Source organism: Oryzias latipes, chromosome 16 (genome assembly GCF_002234675.1).
Source record: "Oryzias latipes chromosome 16, ASM223467v1".
Classification (NCBI taxonomy): Eukaryota; Metazoa; Chordata; class Actinopteri; order Beloniformes; family Adrianichthyidae; genus Oryzias; species Oryzias latipes.
This window is the reverse complement of record NC_019874.2, coordinates 1030753-1048242: the sequence shown is the minus strand read 5'-3', so window position 1 is coordinate 1048242 and position 17490 is coordinate 1030753. Positions and strand designations below refer to the sequence as shown.

Genomic DNA, 17490 nt, shown 5'->3' with positions numbered 1-17490 from the left:
TCTCTGCTTTGATGTTTTTAAAATGTTCTTGTGGCATTTTTCTGATGATGGAGGATGAGCTGGTGTCTGACTACTGCTGGTCTGGATGGCTCTGATGTTGCTCACCATTTCTGTTGCAACAGTAATGGGGGGGCTGTAAGGAAGGGGGTGGGGTTGCTATGTCCCAGTGGACCCGCCCACAAATCAGAGGTGGATTTCTCATTTCTATTGCTGCTCTGCAGAAACTGTCCTGGAAAACAGGTTCTTTGCTTTGGTAAAAGAAAACCATAAACTTAATTAACCCTTGTGCTATCCTAGGCACTTTAACGTTGGGAGTTGGGTCATCTAGACCCACTAGACAGTGCTCTGAACCTTTTTTCTTCAATGATTTGTGATCTTCACTGGTGTCCATGGATTACATGAAATCTTTCCACCTTTATCCACCTTTGTCATGGTAGGGAGAACACGTCAATGGAAGGGGGGGGTCATCTAAGATAGCACAAGGGTTAAGACAGTAAAACATTTTATGAAGGTGTCATTCACTGACAGATTTGTGAGCATCTCTGAAAAAGGAAAGCTCCTTTGTCTTTTACTGTGTTACAGTCAGAGCTGTTTTCGATTTTTTTTTATTTCAGTTTGCTACAAGACAGAAAAAAGAACCATTAGATCACATTAGAACACAGTTAGAAAAATAAACTCGGCAGTGCCATCTGGTGGTTAAATGTCATCATAGCACTCCTTTGTTACAGTGTACCACTTTAGAAATAGTCTTGATCTATGGAAGCAATTCTGTAGCATAATTAAAAATATAAAATAAAGTCAAAACCAGAAATGCTTTTCATTTTCAAAATGAAGCTGCATTTTTTGACTCAAAATTAAAAATCAATCCTTCAAAATGCTTTTCATTTCTACTTAAAAACTGCTTATTCTGTGTCATAATTAAAATGAAAATGCAAAGAGTGGATTGCATTTTCATTTTAATATCCACCTTTTGAACATTGTCGCATTATTCAATTCCACTTAGCATTTCCAGAGAGGAGGCGGGTCGATAACGTCACTGCTATCTCCATGTGTCCGGCTGCTAACAGACACAGACATGCTAGCAGCAGTGCAGCTTTGTGTCAGCGGCAGAGAAGAGGACTTTGTGATGGTTGTGAACTTCTGATGATTGGAACAGCTTTTCAGGACGACGTAGCAGCATTTCCGCCTTCTGCTGCCCTCCTTTGGACGCACTGCGGTTCGTCGAAACTTCCCCTCGGACTTACATCATCTTTTATTTTGTTCTGGACACCACTGGAAACACAAATTCATCTGACGGTTTCTCAGATCGTAGCAGCAGTTCCGCCTTTGCCGATCTGGAGCTTTGGATCGCGGGGTTTCGAGCTCCGCTATGCAAAGGCAGCTGCCGGTCCGAAGACAAAGCTTGTCCGGGGAGAAGTTTCGACAAGTTCACAACCATCACAAAGTCCTCTCCTCTGCCGCTGACACAAAGCTACACTGCTGCTAGCATGTCTGTGTCTGTTAGCAGCCGGACACATGGAGATAGCAGTGACATCATCGACCCGCCTCCCCTCTGGAAATGCTAAGTGGAATTGAATAAAGTGACACTATTAGCAGGGTGGATGTTAAAGTGAAAATGCAATCCCCTCTTTGCATTTTTGTTTTAATTATGACACAGAATAAGCTGTTTTAAAGTAGAAATGAAAAACCAGTTTGAAGGATTGATTTTTCATTTTAATTTTGAGTCCAAAAATGCAGCTTCATTTTGAAAATGAAAAGCATTTCTGGTTTTGACTTTTATTTTTAATTATGCTACAGAATCACTTCCATGTTTAACATTGTGGATGTGTTAAATTGTTAAATAAAATGCATTTATATCTATGTTTTTGAAAAGTGCAACTTGTGATTAAACATTTCATCAGTTGTAGAACTGTCAGTACATCTGTTGCTGCTCATCTTCTTGTTTTTTTTAGTAATCAGAAGTCCATGTGGCTCCAGATAATTCAGTGCTGAGTGACGCCATCCATCAGTGAGTGGACACATGAGACACTGTCAGGTCAGCAGCAGTGGACCGCACAGTCCGGTCAGATGTCCATCAGTAGTAGCTCACAAAGGCTCCTCGTATGTGTGTTTGTGGAGTAAATCGTCACTTGCTTTGGGTTCTGCATACACCTTCCTGGTGGGGGGAGGACCGTTGGCATTTGCAGCAGGAGTGCAGTAACCATTGAAGAGCAGGCAGTGTGAGGGGCAGTCATACTGTCTGTGGCTGGGGGCTGCCCTCACACCTGCAGACGGGACGGGGGGTCCGTGGCCAGCCTCGGGGGACAGCTCGCTGAAGGGAGTGGCGTATTCCGGCTCTGGAGGAAGCGGCTCGGCATACTCTGGGAGGCTGGCGGGAGTGTCGTAGTGGACGCTGGCCAAAGGGGCGGAGTAGTCTTTTCCAGAAGACGGTCGAAACGTTGAACCCAGTCTGTGTCCAACAGCTGCATAGTCTGGAAAAGGAACCAAAACCACAGACCTAGACTCAGAAGCATACAAGGAGATCAAATATTCTGCACTATCGATACCGTTACGCCTTCATCAAACTGCTCTTATGGAATGTCTTTGGGAAAACCTGTACGGAGCACAAGGGTGGCCCCCAGAAATATCCAGATCGTGGGCCACTTGGTGATGAAATGTTGATAGACACGTTTTGTCTATGAACATGCTGCAGACATGTTGTAGCAAACATTCAGAGAACACAGAAGGATAAAGTAGGGGAGACATGGCCAGGTTGGACAGAATTTTCTAATTTTCAACCCCACAAACTCTGCGAAAAGTGCAAGGGCCCCCCCAAGTGCTGTTCTGGTGATCAATGCATCTTCCTAACAAGCAGTCTGACTGTAAACATTTGCAGGTACCTGCCCATCACATGTTCACCAGGGCCTGTGGCATGTGCAAGCTGTCAATAAGGAGGAGTCACTAACAACTAGTGTGGCCTAAAGGCACCATGGGACAGCCTCACCCATAAGTGCCTTTACACTGTGTTCCAATTTATTATGCAAATTGTATTTAAGTATCAAAAAGATGAAAATCTTTGTTTTTCAATGAAACTCATGGATGATGTTGTGTCTTGGGGCTCTTTGGATCACTGACATAAATCTCAGACACCTGTGATAATTAGCTTTCCAGGTGAGTTCAGGTAAAGGATAAACTCCTAAAGAAGGCCGTTCCACGTCATAAAGCAGACCAGCATTTTCAAGCAAAACGGAAAAGAAAAAGGATCTCTGCTGCAGAAAAGTGTGTAATAATTAAATGCCTTGGAAAAAGAATGAAAACCGTTGGATATTTCACAAAAACTGCTAGTGTGATCATCGTCCCATGAGAGATTGGAGGCTGATTCAGAGCACATAGGTTCATGCAGATAAGAGCAGAATGAGGAAGGTTTCTGCCAGACAGAAGCTGCTAAAACACCATTACAGACCAGCAAGCACAGATTTGAAGCTGCTGGTGAGTCGCACCAACATCAAGATGTAGGATCCTTGCAGTTCTATGAAAACCTTCTATTCACCCCCCCCTAAACAACACTCACAAGCAGAAACAGCTGCAGTGGACCCAGACATACATGAAGACTCATTCTATAACAGTCCTGTTCACTGATGAGTGCCGTGAAACCCTGGATGGTCCAGATGATCAGGGGCCTCGAGGGCCAACCTCCAGCTGGATTTCCAGAAACCCTGCCTCACCTGCTGCTGATTACCTGCATCAGGTGTGTTTAGCCAATAAGGAGCTTCAATGGCAGGTTGGTTATAAAACATGCAGGACACCGGCCCTTGAGGCCAGGAGTTTGACACCTCTGATAGATGGAGTGGTTGGTGGATGGCCACCACATCCCAAGAAGGCTGTGATGTCAGCAAGGAGGAGGCAGAGTCGTGAGGAGAGGGTTGGTCGGCCCCTTGAGGGCTAAAGACGAGCTTTAGCTGCTATTTTTGTCAGAACTGAGAGACTTTACGAGCTAAATCGGGACAAGGAAGTGAAGACTTTAACCACTTCTGATTGGTCAGACTGATGACATGTGATTAAGCCTCTAAGAATTTCATAACTCATATTCCTAAGATCTCAGTGTTTAATCAGGGCCTGTTTGGATGAACACAGAGCTGATATCCTGGAGATGGAAATGTTTTTACATCAGTTAATGAGGGTAACACCCTGGTTGAAAAACACTGGTCTAATGTTTAGTGACTTGAAAATGATGCTGACTGTCTTTAGAAAAATCATCAAAAACATGCATAATAATTTGGAATGGGCTGTAACTTACGTTACCCTTACAAATACAACTTGCATGACAGTTGTAAATTTGACTTTCATGACGTCCCTTAAGGTCTCCCCCCCCAAACCTCCACGAGCTCAGACAACCCAAAAACCCGCAGCACCCAAACGGGTCATGTGACCGGGGTTTTAGATCAGACGTCCTCAACCTCTGTGTCACAAATGACTTGAGGTTTGTGTGTTACTAAATCGTAACCGCTGCGTCATGACACACGAATAGAACTCTGGGACACACAGCAGGACACCTCTAACGCACACAAGGCCCCACAGCTTCCAGAAGGAGTGCAGAAGCTGACACCCACAGTGTCACCTTCAAGCACAGATGCCCTCACCGTCCTTACACCACCCTACTGGGATTCAGACGCTTTGGTTCTCATCAACACATGAGCAGCTTTCACATTCTTATCTCAGCTGTTTACAGGAGCCAGCAGCTGACATTCCTCAGTGACACTGAAAAGGGAAGAATTTACAAATGATTCTGTAACTTCTACAGGACTCTCCTTCACTTTAAAATCACCAATAATCTCTTTGGATCCTCAGCAAATGAAAGAAATACCAGTTCATTTAAATTGAGTTCAGGGATTGTGTGTGAGAATATGGATCACACTGACACATGAAGCCAAGTCCACATTTTGCTTCAAAGGTTCAAAGAAACCGTCCTGCCGGGTCTTGAATCAAGTAAAAAAAAGTGAAAGAAGTAGATGTTTTAGTCTGATCCAGCCTTCCAAAGCATCAGAGAGCCTCACAGCTGCAGGCGCTTCTGTGACTGCAGACCCCTCCTACACACTTCTCAGGTGTTGCTGCTTCCATGCTGGATTATTTAGCCAAATCTCAGTATAATTTGATGTTTTCAATCATCTTCCAGACACTTTGTGTTTGTTCTTCCACAAACCTGACAAACAGTCGTCAGAGATTCACTTCCAACATTCAAAGCTTTGGGCCAGTTCCAGCGCGAGCAGACACGCTGGAGCCTCCCGGCCTGAAGAACGACAGGCCGCTGTGCTGGAGCCTTCACATACCTGCTGGAGGACCCCCCCACTACAAACACACCCTTAAGGCCCGTACACACCAGGACGAATATTCGCCAGGCGTTATTCGCCAGCGTTTTTCGCCACGTTTTTTGTGTTCACACCCAGGCGATTTTCGCTGACGATGAGTGGAGTGAACATGCAATTTCATTCCCTGACATTAGATGGCGCTTAATGTAAAACAGAAATACTCCTGTACACAAGGTGGCGCTGCGCAACTTTACGATTCTTAAAGTCGCTTTTCACTCAGAAGAAGAGAGCAAGTATTTACACGCTTGTCAGAATAATACAAAGAAAACATGAATATTTCAAGCACCAGTAGCTCCAACTGGTGCTTGGCTCGGGGATATTTTAGAATGTCCGTCATTATTTCTTCGCGGCAGTGTAGACTTGGCGTCTATCTTCTTCGCTGGTATGTGTGCTCAGCAAGGCAGTTTTGTGTTTGAGCGCCCCCAAGTTGTGTTTTACTGTAACTTCAGAAGCTCCAGACACGTGAGCAAAAGCGCCATTCTCATTGGTCGAGTAGATTTCGACGCGACGCGTCGAAAAAAAAAAACGAACCCGAGGCGTTTTTTTTTTTTGACGCTTTAACGCCTGGCGTTTTTTCGCCTCGGTGTGCACACTCTCGTTGGTGCCCTTTGTTTAGTCACGAGGCGTTAAACGTCGGCGAAAATCGCCGGCGAAATTCGTCCCGGTGTGAACGGACCTTTACACTGGAATCTGCAGGTCCTTAACCTGCTGCCATGCAGAGTGGGCCAAAAGCTTCACAGAAAACCAGGCAAACACTGAAACAAGGAGCGCATGTTTGCTGGTTCCTGTTGCTCCATTTCACCGCAAACTCAAAATCTTTCTAAGCCTTTCTGTCCGTCTAGAAGGGATCTTGAGACACTAAGAATTACCACACTCCTCACATCCACATTGACTTCTATCACAGAGCTTCATCCCCTTCAGTAACATTGTCTTACATTCTCTCTCTCATCGTGTTTCTGTGATGAACTTGACAGACCTCTCCTTTTACAGGGGGCAACTTACGGAATCAGTGACTGTAAAACACTTACCTCACTTGCCTCGGTGTAAATGTGAAGTCAAATGGTTTTGTTTTTATATCTGTAACCCTCCCCGTCTTTCTTATAAGAATTGAATAGACGACCATCGAGCTGACAGAATATGATGCTTGCACCTGCAGACAATGCAATTCTCTAAAGATGATGTGTCAGTAACAGCAACAATGGCCTTTTCTGCATGGCTCCAAGATGAGAAGTGTTTAAATACACCGGAAGAAAGAGAGCAAATTCTACAAAAAAGAATCATTTCTAAAACACTTTAGTTACTGCATAATTCTGCTTTATCTTACTGACAATCTCTGATCATTTTAATCCAAACTAATTCTCTTGTAAGAGTTTGACAGAAACACATTCTTTGACTGACATCCTCATTCTTTTAGGATTCATGACGGATGTCTGAGTGACGGGCTCCTTACTACAAGAGCCAAGTTGTGACTGGGGAGGGGAGTGGGGGGGGGGGGGGGCTTTACCCAGCTCCATTTGTAGCCCCCCTCCTTTCAGAAAGGCTTCACAAAAAGGAATGCTTATGGGCTCTGGATGCCCTGGGGAGAGAGCTGCCATGAGCTGTGCAGCCACACAAAGGAAAAGCTCGGATCCAGACCCTCCCAGCATTTAGTCTGATGAAGAAATACACAAAGATTCCTCTGACACTATTTGGTTTTGGAGAAAACTAGTGAGGGGTGGCCACAAGATTTTTCTGCTACTTGGAATCCCATCTTAAGTTATACGAAGAAGTGAAATTTCATCATTTGAACGAGTGGTACAGTGAAGGGAGGAGCAGAGGGTGGGGTGGGGTCATGCTCAAAGTTCTCTACATTTTGATCAATCTTTTATCCCTTTTTTTAAATGCAAAATGCTAATAAAACGTCTTGGTTTCGATAAATAACATAAAGGAATGGTGTGTTTACTGGGCTCACCGTTTAGAGGAGGAGCAGGAAGAGCATCATGGACATTTCTCTGCAGCGGGTAGACCAGCTCTGATGCTGGACAGGAGAGACTCTTGATGCTCTGACAGCCTAAACGCACATCAAAATGTTTGAACTTTGGGTGAGAAAAACACAAAACACACCTTCTGCCTCACCTGAGGGTGTGGTGAACTTCATCTGGGAGTCTTTTTTCCTGTGTGGTGAAAAGAAAACAGCAGTAAAAACAAAGAAGAAGAAGAAAAAACAGAGTGATTTGTGTGGTGTACCTTCTTTTGAACCAAACGCCAGCCACCATGAAGCTTCCACACACGACGAGTCCTAGCACCACTCCCACCACCACCACCATGAGGTGGAGCCTGGAGCCTGCAAGAGTGAGAGTCTGTGTGATGGAGCAGCCCAACCCCAACCAGGGGGCCGTACTGCAAAGGTGGGCTGCTCAAATGTACTTTGTGTTGTTTCCATGATGACGGCGGCTTCAGAGGGACTGGGGGTCGAGTGCGGCTGCTTGGTTTCCATGGTCACTTTGACGGGTGGAGATTCTGCTGCACAAACGTAAATAACATCTGAGAAAACCGGATCCTGCAAACGGATGAATTGGGAGTGAAGCTGAGTGCTGACCCTCAGGTGTGCGTCTCCTTGAAGCTGTCTTAGTAGTCTGACAGCCCATGACCTGGATCTTTGCTGATGCTCCCCCCCTCCAGTGTATTGGCTGCAGCCGCACAAACCGAGCTACCATGGCTGGAAACAGGCTGTTGAGCACCCGAAGGTGGCCTTCTGTGTAGGCCAGAAACACCTAGGAGCCACAAGGTTATGGACTGACAGTGAAGTCTGCAGGTTTTACGTCAACACACTCGCAGACGTTCCGGCTCTCAGAGGGAGGCCGCTGCAGGGGAGTGAGTCAAGAGGCGAACCCTGCACACAATCTCCGTTCCCAAGAAAAGTCCATGTCTGCAGTGGCTTCACAGAACATAATGCAACACCCACCTTTTTGTCCCTGCTTAGACCCCCCCTGTAGGGCTTCCAGTTCCTTCTGTCCTTGCTAAAATAGAGGCTGAAAGACTCAATGTAGGACTCCGGTAAGCCTGTAGTTATTATTCCTAAAAGTGGAAGAATAGATGAATGATTACTTGAAACCATGAGAAATCTAATATTTGCACAAATAAAACCAGCTTTATCCATTCAACCTGTGACATTGCTTCTGTCAAGGAGCTCTATTTCCAGCCAAGGGTTGGGATCGCTGCTGTCTGCCGTCCAGAGCAGGACGTCCATGTTTGTGGAGGATGGGAACGTTCTGTGCTTTTGACCGTCTTTGTCCCAGAAAGACGAGGCATTGAGCCCAGAGACAGGCAGGATGCTGTTACATTCTATTAGAAGAAAGAGGGAGGCGTCCGTCAATGAAAGAGGTCCTTTATGTTACTGGGCCTCATTTCATATACCAGCTATGAATCAAGAAACACCATGAGATTTATGGCTCCCATTGAGGAAAAGGAACATCAGAGCTCCACAGATGAGGACCAATCAGCAGAAACGTAAACCAAAGGCGGATGCTGGAGTCATCTCCTACCTTGGATGAAAAGCAGCTTCTTCTCAGACAGCGAGCCCCTGTCAAAACATCAGCAGTTACAGTTAAAACGGACTACAAACAGAAGATCCAAACGCTGCAACTCACATCTTAGAAAGGATCCCGTTGGAGAAAGCAGATTCATAGAGCGTTAGACTCCTCCCTCGAGTGACAGCGATGCGACCCCCCACGCTGTCAGACGTGGCTCCGGCGTGCACTGCAGACTTGCACAGCACAGAAGTCTGTGGCAGGGAGAAGGCGTGAGTGGTCGGGCCTTGGATTGCGGCTCAGCAAACCAAAACAGGCTGAGCTTACATCTCTGTAGCCCAGCTCAGAGTTCCCCCAGACGTCCCCCGTGACGCTCTTGCATCCAGCAGGGCAGTACATGCTGAGGACGACCACGTGTGAGAAAGGCTTCGCTGAAACCTCCTTCCTCAGGAGATGGAGATGATGAATACTCACCTCAAGTGCTGAGAGCTAAAATGAGATCCTCGTTGTAAACATGAGATCAGGTCTGAAAAGAAGCAGAAGGTAAACTCCTCTCAAAGAGTGGATTGACTCAATCTGTCTGGTTTACAAATAACCCTCAGCATGTTTTATTGACCTGAACACCCGCAGGTTCACAGGGAGACAGGAGTGAGCTGTCATCATGTGTCTGAACAGAAAGGTGATGCTCTTCCTGAGATCAGTGTCTGCTCAGCTTTAGACTCCAGTGAAGTAGAAAACATTTCAGATGAGCTCATTCAGTAAAAAAGCTCTAAGCTGTAATCATGACCTCCCCTCTAGTCTCTTCTGCATTGAGATCTTACATTACAACAAACACTGATTCCTATTTGTCTGAAAGACCATTGTCAATGAATTCAAGCAGTAGAGTCTAAAGCTACGTACACACTGGGCTTTGGATGTGGTTCAAGAAGGTGCTAAACGTGGGTTCTTGAACGTTCCTTTAGCCCTTGGTGTTCACAATGGACAAGCAGAGAGGGGCTTCTCCTTTTTTCTCTTTTGGTACTGAAGCGGCTTGGAGCCAAATGTGGAAGCCGTGCAAATCTCTGGAATCTCGTGAATCTTGCTCCAGGATTTTTCTTCACAGTTCTATTCCGAAATATGAAAGACTTGTTGTCAAATAAATCCAATTATTCATTTCCGCTCCATGATCAACCCTAACCCTTTTCTTCCATAACTGGAAACAATTATGTGACACAAGAAAGGAAATGCCTCTTTTTCTATCCTGAAACAATGAACCGGTTCAATCCGTTCGTCCACCTGCCGTTCTAAGCCCGTCTCAGATGATGGACGCACTGAAGGACGGACAGATGACCCGCAGGCATACCTGGGTGGAGGTCTGTTGCATATGAGATTAGGAAGCCGCGTCCTGAGCGGTGTGGGCCGGACCGGAACGTCACCGTCGCCTCGTTGCTGTCAAGCGTCACGTTCTGTGGTGTTGCATGGAGCCTCCCGCACAGCGGACCTGAAGGCAGACAAACCCCATCAACACGACTGTCACAGACATCAACGCTATCCCACTGTTTGGGTGGACGGCTGCCTGTAAACTGATAGGACGCGGTCCAAATCCAAGGTCAGAGCTGGAGATCGGAAAGTTGAACCCTAAGCAACACACTCACATTTGCCAAAAATGTTCAACATAAAACACTAATGACATCCAAATGTAACCACACCGGCTTTTTTCCGCTGGTTGCTGCTGTGAGGTTTTCCGTCTTCGCCTGCTCTGTGTGGCTGATCATGTGACCTCAAGGGTTTACAGGTCGTGTTGCTCCATCATAACTCTTGTTGTCTTAACTCTGTTTGATACTGATTAGATGAATCCCATATTTCCAGATTTGGATAACTGAACACTGCTGACCGTAGCAGAAACAAAACAGGGATAATCGAAACTAATGAAGCAAATCAACTCCAGACCATGATCCTACCACCACAGTTGAATCTGGCACAGTGCTGTGAGAGTTTCAATTTCAGGTTTATTACTCTACACAGGTTTATTAAGAAAAACCGCCAACACTAAAGTCCACAGATCTGACAGAACAGAAAGACCTTTTTGGGCTGGAGGGGGCTAAAAAGCTGAGCTTTCTGTTAATTCCTGGGTTGTTCTGGACCTTGAAAAAAACAAAAACTTCCATCTAACTTTAGTTCATCCTCTTTACCTCCAATCTACACCGGTAAGGTTTCACTCCAATCACATTTTGATCTATTTTCAAAGCATTCTCAGTGGTCTTTTAAAAACTATTATGCCACTTTTAGCTAAAGTCAAAATACTTGTTTCATTTTCTAGGACCTAGTTTCTGCAGAGCGGCAGTAGTTCATTAGAATTTCCTCTCTGAGTTGTGGACAAGACTGTTGGTGTAGGGCAACCCCCCCCCCCCTCCCTTCCAGTTGCAGAGCAGACCAGTGAGCTTGTGCCCCCCCGGTGTTTTTCTCCTTTTCAAATGTTTTTTTTTTTCTGGCTCCTGATTCACAACAATTTCAATAAAGAAAGACTCAGAAATTCAATCTTAAGTCTAATTTTCTTTATTTATAAGATGGTCCGAGTCAATGCTCGATTCTGATTGGCTGCTTGGTGTGGAATAAAAAGTGATAATTCACAGTGATAACCGCACGCCTAAAAAAGTAGTTCCAGTCAAATGGCTTAAATGTTGTGTATCACTGCGCCGGCTTCTTTAAAACAACCTTTAGCTTCATCATCTGGACAAAAACAAGCGGTAAGAGGTGAACTTTCTCTCTGAACTGATGCTTTATTTAAACCATCCTGACCATGTATATTGTTTTCCTTTGACGCTGCACTCGAGGTCCATGCCAGCTCAGCTGGCTAAGCAGCATGTTACCATGACAACGCGCCGCACCATGTAACAAATAGTCCGCTTTTTGCAATCCATCAAAAAAAACAAGATTAAAGGACTAAAATCTGCTTGAATATTTTTTTCTTTTGTAAGTGACCATGGTATCACGACGCGAAGAACACTGTCGGCCATTATCCCTCACATTTGTCCTCCATCATCAGAAAAATGCAACAATAACATGTTTAAAAACACCAAAAACAGCATTTTCAACAGAGTTGGTCTTTTAAAAGCAGCTCAGACTGAGTGACCCTGACCCGCATAGATTTATGGTCCATTATTGCACATGTACTGATCACCTGACGTTTGCTGTCCAATTGTGTCAGATCACCAACAAGGAGTTATCCAGTAATAGTTACAACCTGAGAGAAATACTTTTCACATGCAGCCGTGCAGACTAAGAAAATCCTAAATTTGACGTTTCCAAGTGGTTCTGTGTTGAAATGATGCATGCAGCTGGAGACCTGAACTAATGGCTGTAAATGTAACAGCAGCAAATATCTACACCCTCAGGGCCCCACCTGATCCAGCACACTGCACAATGTCTGTCTGTGAAAAAACAAGGATCGTCTTCAGTGTCAGCTGAACAGCGAGCTTTGAATGAGAACTCACAGCTGGGAAAAAGTCAACGACAGGAAAGTTAGGAATTCCCTTTTGGGTCAACATACCCATTTTGAGTTCCCCCTTCTTGTCTGAGATGACGAGTGAGCCGTTGCTGCAGGCAGGACTGGTCTCCACGTCGAAGTCTCCAAACAGCAGTTGCAGCGTCCGCCCCTCTGGCACCCGGAGCCTCCACCTGCACCAGATGTTACTTGGGTAGGTGCCAGGGTAGTTCTGGGATGATAGGGTGCCAGACTCTGCACCCAGCAGCGTGTAGCCACAGCCATTTCCTGAGGGACGAAGGTGCAAAAAGAATGCAGCGTATGAACCTCTGCATGTTTTTGCATCAACTCTTATTCAGATACATGACGAAAGAATTTAAGACCTGATCATGTCTTTTCAGGCTGCAACTGCAAACGTTCTTCTCAGAATACTGTGTCATTCTTCACAGAGCATCCACTATATTACCAAAGGTATTAGCTCATCCATCTAGATCAGGGGGTCCAACTCATTTACACTGAGGGCCACATCAGCATAAAGCTGTCCTCAAAGGGTCAGATATAACCTAAATGTAATGAAAAATAAATGTAACTCCTCCTTAATGTTAAATAACTCATATTTATTTATAATAACTTTTTAAAGTGACAATTACAGCTGCATAGAAAACATATGTTTGCTTGTTACTCTAGCATAAATCCTTTTAAATTTTGTCAGTTTATTAAAACTCACATAACTCCGTTAATGAAGGATCAAACTGTCCAAGTGAATAAAGACAAATAAAACTGAGCTAGAAAGAACATGTATGACATCTGTAACATTTTACATAAAAAGGCTGCACACAGCCTTACATCCAACTGATGGTTTGATGACAACAATTTGTCTGCATACACACATAAAACCTGCAAATATTGAAGAATTACAACTGCAGCTACACATAAATAATATGTAATCAACTAAAAAAAAATTATTTTAAGAAATTAAATACTTTTCTGCTCTCGTGGGCCACATAAAGTGACATGGGGGGCCACATTTGGCCCCCGGGCCTTGAGTTTGACACATGTGATCCAAATGATTAGAATCAGGTTTCCTAATCACTTGGCCTGGCCACAGGTGTATAAAATCAAGCCCTTGTGCTTGCAGACTGTTTTCACAAACATCTGTGAAAGTCTGTTCCGCTCTCAGGAGCTCAGTGAATTCCAGCGTGGAACTGTCATAGGACACCACCTGTGCAACAAATCCAGTGGTAAAATGTCCTCGCTCCTAAATATTCTACAGTCAACTGTCAGCTCTATCAGAACAAAATGGAAGAGTTTGGGAACAACCTACTAAGTGGTAGGCCACGTAAACTGACAGAGTGGGACCAGCAGATCCTGAAGCTCATAGTGATAAGAGGCCGCCAACTTTCTGCACAGACAATTGCTACAGAGCTCCAAACGTCATGTGACCTTCAGATTAACCCATGTACAGTACGCAGAGAGCTTCATGGAATGGGTTTCCATGACCGAGCAGCTAAATCCAAACCACACATCACCAAGTGCAATGCAAAGCGTTGGATGCAGTGGTGTAAAGCACGCCGCTACTGGACTCAAGAACAGTGGAGACGCCTTCCCTGGAGTGACGAATAACGCTTTTCCATCTGGAAATCTTTTGGACGAGTCTGGGATTGGAGGTTGCCAGGACAACTATACATTTCGGACTGCATTGTGCCGAGTGTGAAATTTGGTGGAGGAGGATTTATGGTGTGGGCTTGTTTTTCAAGACTTGGCCCCTTAGTTCCAGTGTAAGGAACTCTGAATGCTTCAGGATAACAACACATTTTAGACAATTCCATGGTCCCAACCTTGTGGGAACAGTTTGGAGCGGCTCCTTCCTCTTCCAACAGGACTGTGTACCAGTGACCAAAGTAAGGTCCATGAAGACATGGAGGACAGAGTCTGGTGTGGATGAACTGGACTGGCCTGTACAGAGTCCTGACCTGAACCCCATAGAACACCTTTGGGATGTTTTATTGCAGAGACTGAGAGCCAGGCCTTCTCCACCACCATCAGTGTGTGACCTCACCAATGACCTTTAGGAAGAACGGTCCAAAACTCCTAGAAACACTTCTCTACCTTGTAGACAGCCTCCTCAGAAGCTGTAATTGCTGCAAAGGGTGGACTGACATTATATTGAACTCAATAGAAATGGGACGGTACTTCAGCTCATATGTGAGTCAAGGCAGGTGAGCCAATACTTTTGGTGATATAGTGTGTTTACGGCCCGAGCACACAAGTGTGCAAAGGACCATATTGTTTTCTCGTGGGTTGTTTTTCTTTTTTTTCCCCTCTTCTTCTTAAATTTGACCCCCTGAAGATGCACAAAACACCCACCAGAATTTCAAGGTATCTCCAGTTTGATGAAATAAGATGTATTTTAAAGTAATCGACAGTGCCAAACACATGCTTCTCATGACGTTAGAGAAATGATCATGGGAGGTCTCTGGCACCTGTAACCATCCAAGCACGTATTCACCCAAACAAAAATTAACCTTTGACCCACGGATTGGATGCCATCTAGCGGCAAATTGTGACATCACAGAATGTTTGACTAGCTAAGCATTTACCTACAGTCTCCAAAATTCACACACAGACTCCATGTGACAGAGGTGACTGACTAGAAGGGTTTGCTTGACCTTTGACCATATAAGAGGTGCCAAATGAAGATGTTAGCCATGACAAGAGTTTTTGTGGATCAAGGGTTTAGCACAGCAGTAGCAGGGTGGGGGTGAAGGGGTTTTGGGCGCCGTGGGCAGCCATAAACGGCGAGGGCCATTCAACACTGCTCACAGCTTTATGCCACATTAGTTCATTTACATCCATAAAAGTGGAATTTTACTTTTAAATTGAGAAAGCTGAAAACATTCTCATTTATAAAACATTTTAGTGCATCTAGAATTTGTCACTGCGTAAAACACACTGTTCCTTTATGCAAGTGGGTGACAGAATATTTTGAAAGTCATGCTTTCCTGTCAAAAATAAAAGCAATTTCCAGCTGATTTAAAGATAAAGGCCAAAAATCCAAAGGACCGCAGACGACATCGTCATCCATTTCCTTAATTAAATCTCCGCCAGCTGTTGTTGAGGCGTCAATTGAGTAACAGCCTCCGACTGCATGTGCCCTGCAGACACGGGCATGTTGGAGGAAATAACTTGGCCGTGACTCAACTCCCACTGAGGAACGTGCACAGACACAAGAATCAAACTGCAAATACGGCAAAAGATTGAAGTCTTTGTTTTGTTGTTTTCCTTATCTTAAAGAAGGAAGGAGCAGGAACTGCGGAATAGTTTCCCAACCGGAACGTTGGTTCAGTAAACACTTTCACAAACGCTTTAAGTGGACCAGAAGAACACAAATATTTAGACAGTCTCTGCTGCAGACGGAAAATGAGTCTGCAGGGATGAACGCGGTTTGTGTAGATCCCACTCCAGGTGCTGACAGGACTTCCAAGAATGGTCAGAACGTGGAAGAAGTCGGTGAGGTCAGTCTGAGTGCAAACATCCGCCACTTCCTCAGACTTCCATATTTGTCCTCTGTTTGTTTGTGGAAGGAAAACCTTTAGACGGCCGTGTCCTCTCCATGTGTCACACATCCTGCAACACACCGGACATTTCCCGTCTCCAACCAGACCAGAAAAATCCAAAGATTCTCTGGAAACCCACTCAATCCACTGGATTAGTCACCTTCAGGTGAGAGGCAGGAATGCTGGCTGTTCCCCTGAGTGTCATCAACACACATTCAGGTTAAAAAAAAGAAAAGCACTGAGACTGTTGCCACTGGAGTTTTTTCTGTCTTCACAGCAGCAGACAGGCCGTCCACCTGAGCTGTCCGTCACCACAGCCTCAACATGCTGCAGATGCTGACGGTGTTCTCACACCAAAAGGCCCAAAGCAAACCACCTCTGCTGGGTCACAGAGGAATTCAGCCGCAGTTATCACTCCTTCAATCATCTTCTGTGTGTGGAAACGTAGAAGATGGACAAAAACAACAAAGCCCGGCAGAGAAAACCTGCTTCAGATCCTCAAATCACAGCCTGTTTATTTAGAAAAACCACTGGGATCAGCAGAAAACCCTCAATAATAACAATTAAAGTAGATGGAGGCGCTGATTTAATAGAAACAATAAGATTATTTTCCAGCATTGAACCGACAGTAAATTGGGAAAAAAAGATTCAAATTAAGTTCAGTAAAAACTAGGGTGTGATTCTTTTCTTTTTTTGTTTTTTAGTAATGACAGTTTTTGTAATTTCCAAGTCAATTGAAATAGAAAAGTGTCTTTTTCACTTTTTAATCACAGTGCCGGGTCAACTTTTCAAACCAAACCGGACTAAAGCTAGCAGAGGCTACGACTGTATGAGATCTGAGGATGAGGATTGTGACAGAAAAACGTCAAAGTAAACAGACTTGTTCTCACCCTCTTGGCCGTCGACGTAAAGGACACAAAGGAGCGCCAAACACCCAGAGGCCAGACTCTTCCTGACAGCATCTCTGGAGTCTTCCCGCTCCGCAAACATGATTCCCGGCCAGCGCTAACAGTGAGGCGCTCCGCGGCTCCGTCCGTCCCTGCTTCGCTGAGAAAAGTTGGACCGTGAAGAGTTGGATGTTTCCTATTGGCTACGACTCACAAACTCGACTTTCTATTGGTTACATGGCACTGTCAATCAAGGACCCACGCATTCCAATCTCAAAAAGGGGCGGGCCGATGCGGCAGACGGATGCTGAGTTCATGGAAACGCCTTTAAAAGGAAAATGTGGCGTTTTTACTGCCAGTTTCACGAGCTGGCTACTTTAGGAAGTCACTTGATACAAAAAGACAAAAAAAAGTTATGAAAGTTCGCACGCCAATGTAAAGAAATGTTATGTTTTAGACTATAATTAAGGTGTCCAAACCTGACACCTAGCGGTGAATGTATGCAATTACAAAAACAGGAGACTTGCAAAAGAATGAAGAAACAATAAAAAAGGAACGTATATTAAACCCCACACTAATCCTGCACACATAGAAACTGCTTTATTTGACTCATTGCGCCAACGACCTTGAAACTTGATTTTTGATTCAAATGACCCGTCAGTTCCGGAGCGCAGTGACCGATTTAGGCATCGCGTGCCAAAGCGCCGCTCTCGTGACAGCGGGACAGAT

At 44.9% G+C, this 17490-nt stretch overlaps 1 protein-coding gene across 2 annotated transcripts; it reads right to left on the bottom strand.

Annotated features, from left to right (window-relative positions):
• Window positions 1–1936: 1936 nt before the first annotated feature.
• On the bottom strand, window positions 1937–17472 carry LOC101163647 (discoidin, CUB and LCCL domain-containing protein 1). 2 transcript variants are annotated; one of them, XM_011473333.3, is made up of 16 exons: window positions 17387–17472; window positions 16765–16921; window positions 12384–12605; window positions 10197–10334; window positions 9329–9380; window positions 9182–9254; window positions 8975–9108; window positions 8870–8907; window positions 8490–8669; window positions 8290–8402; window positions 7924–8098; window positions 7752–7847; window positions 7572–7668; window positions 7461–7498; window positions 7297–7395; window positions 1937–2471 (listed from the first exon to the last, which is right to left on the bottom strand). In XM_011473333.3, exons 2-16 carry the CDS (start codon window positions 16862–16864, stop codon window positions 2086–2088), a joined length of 1941 nt encoding a protein of 646 aa, XP_011471635.1. In that variant the 5' UTR covers window positions 16865–16921; window positions 17387–17472; the 3' UTR covers window positions 1937–2085. The 2 variants fall into 2 exon arrangements, with proteins under 2 accessions (XP_011471635.1, XP_011471636.1); XM_011473334.3 differs by lacking the exon at window positions 17387–17472 and having other exon boundaries at window positions 7752–7844; window positions 16765–17003.
• Window positions 17473–17490: the final 18 nt, after the last annotated feature.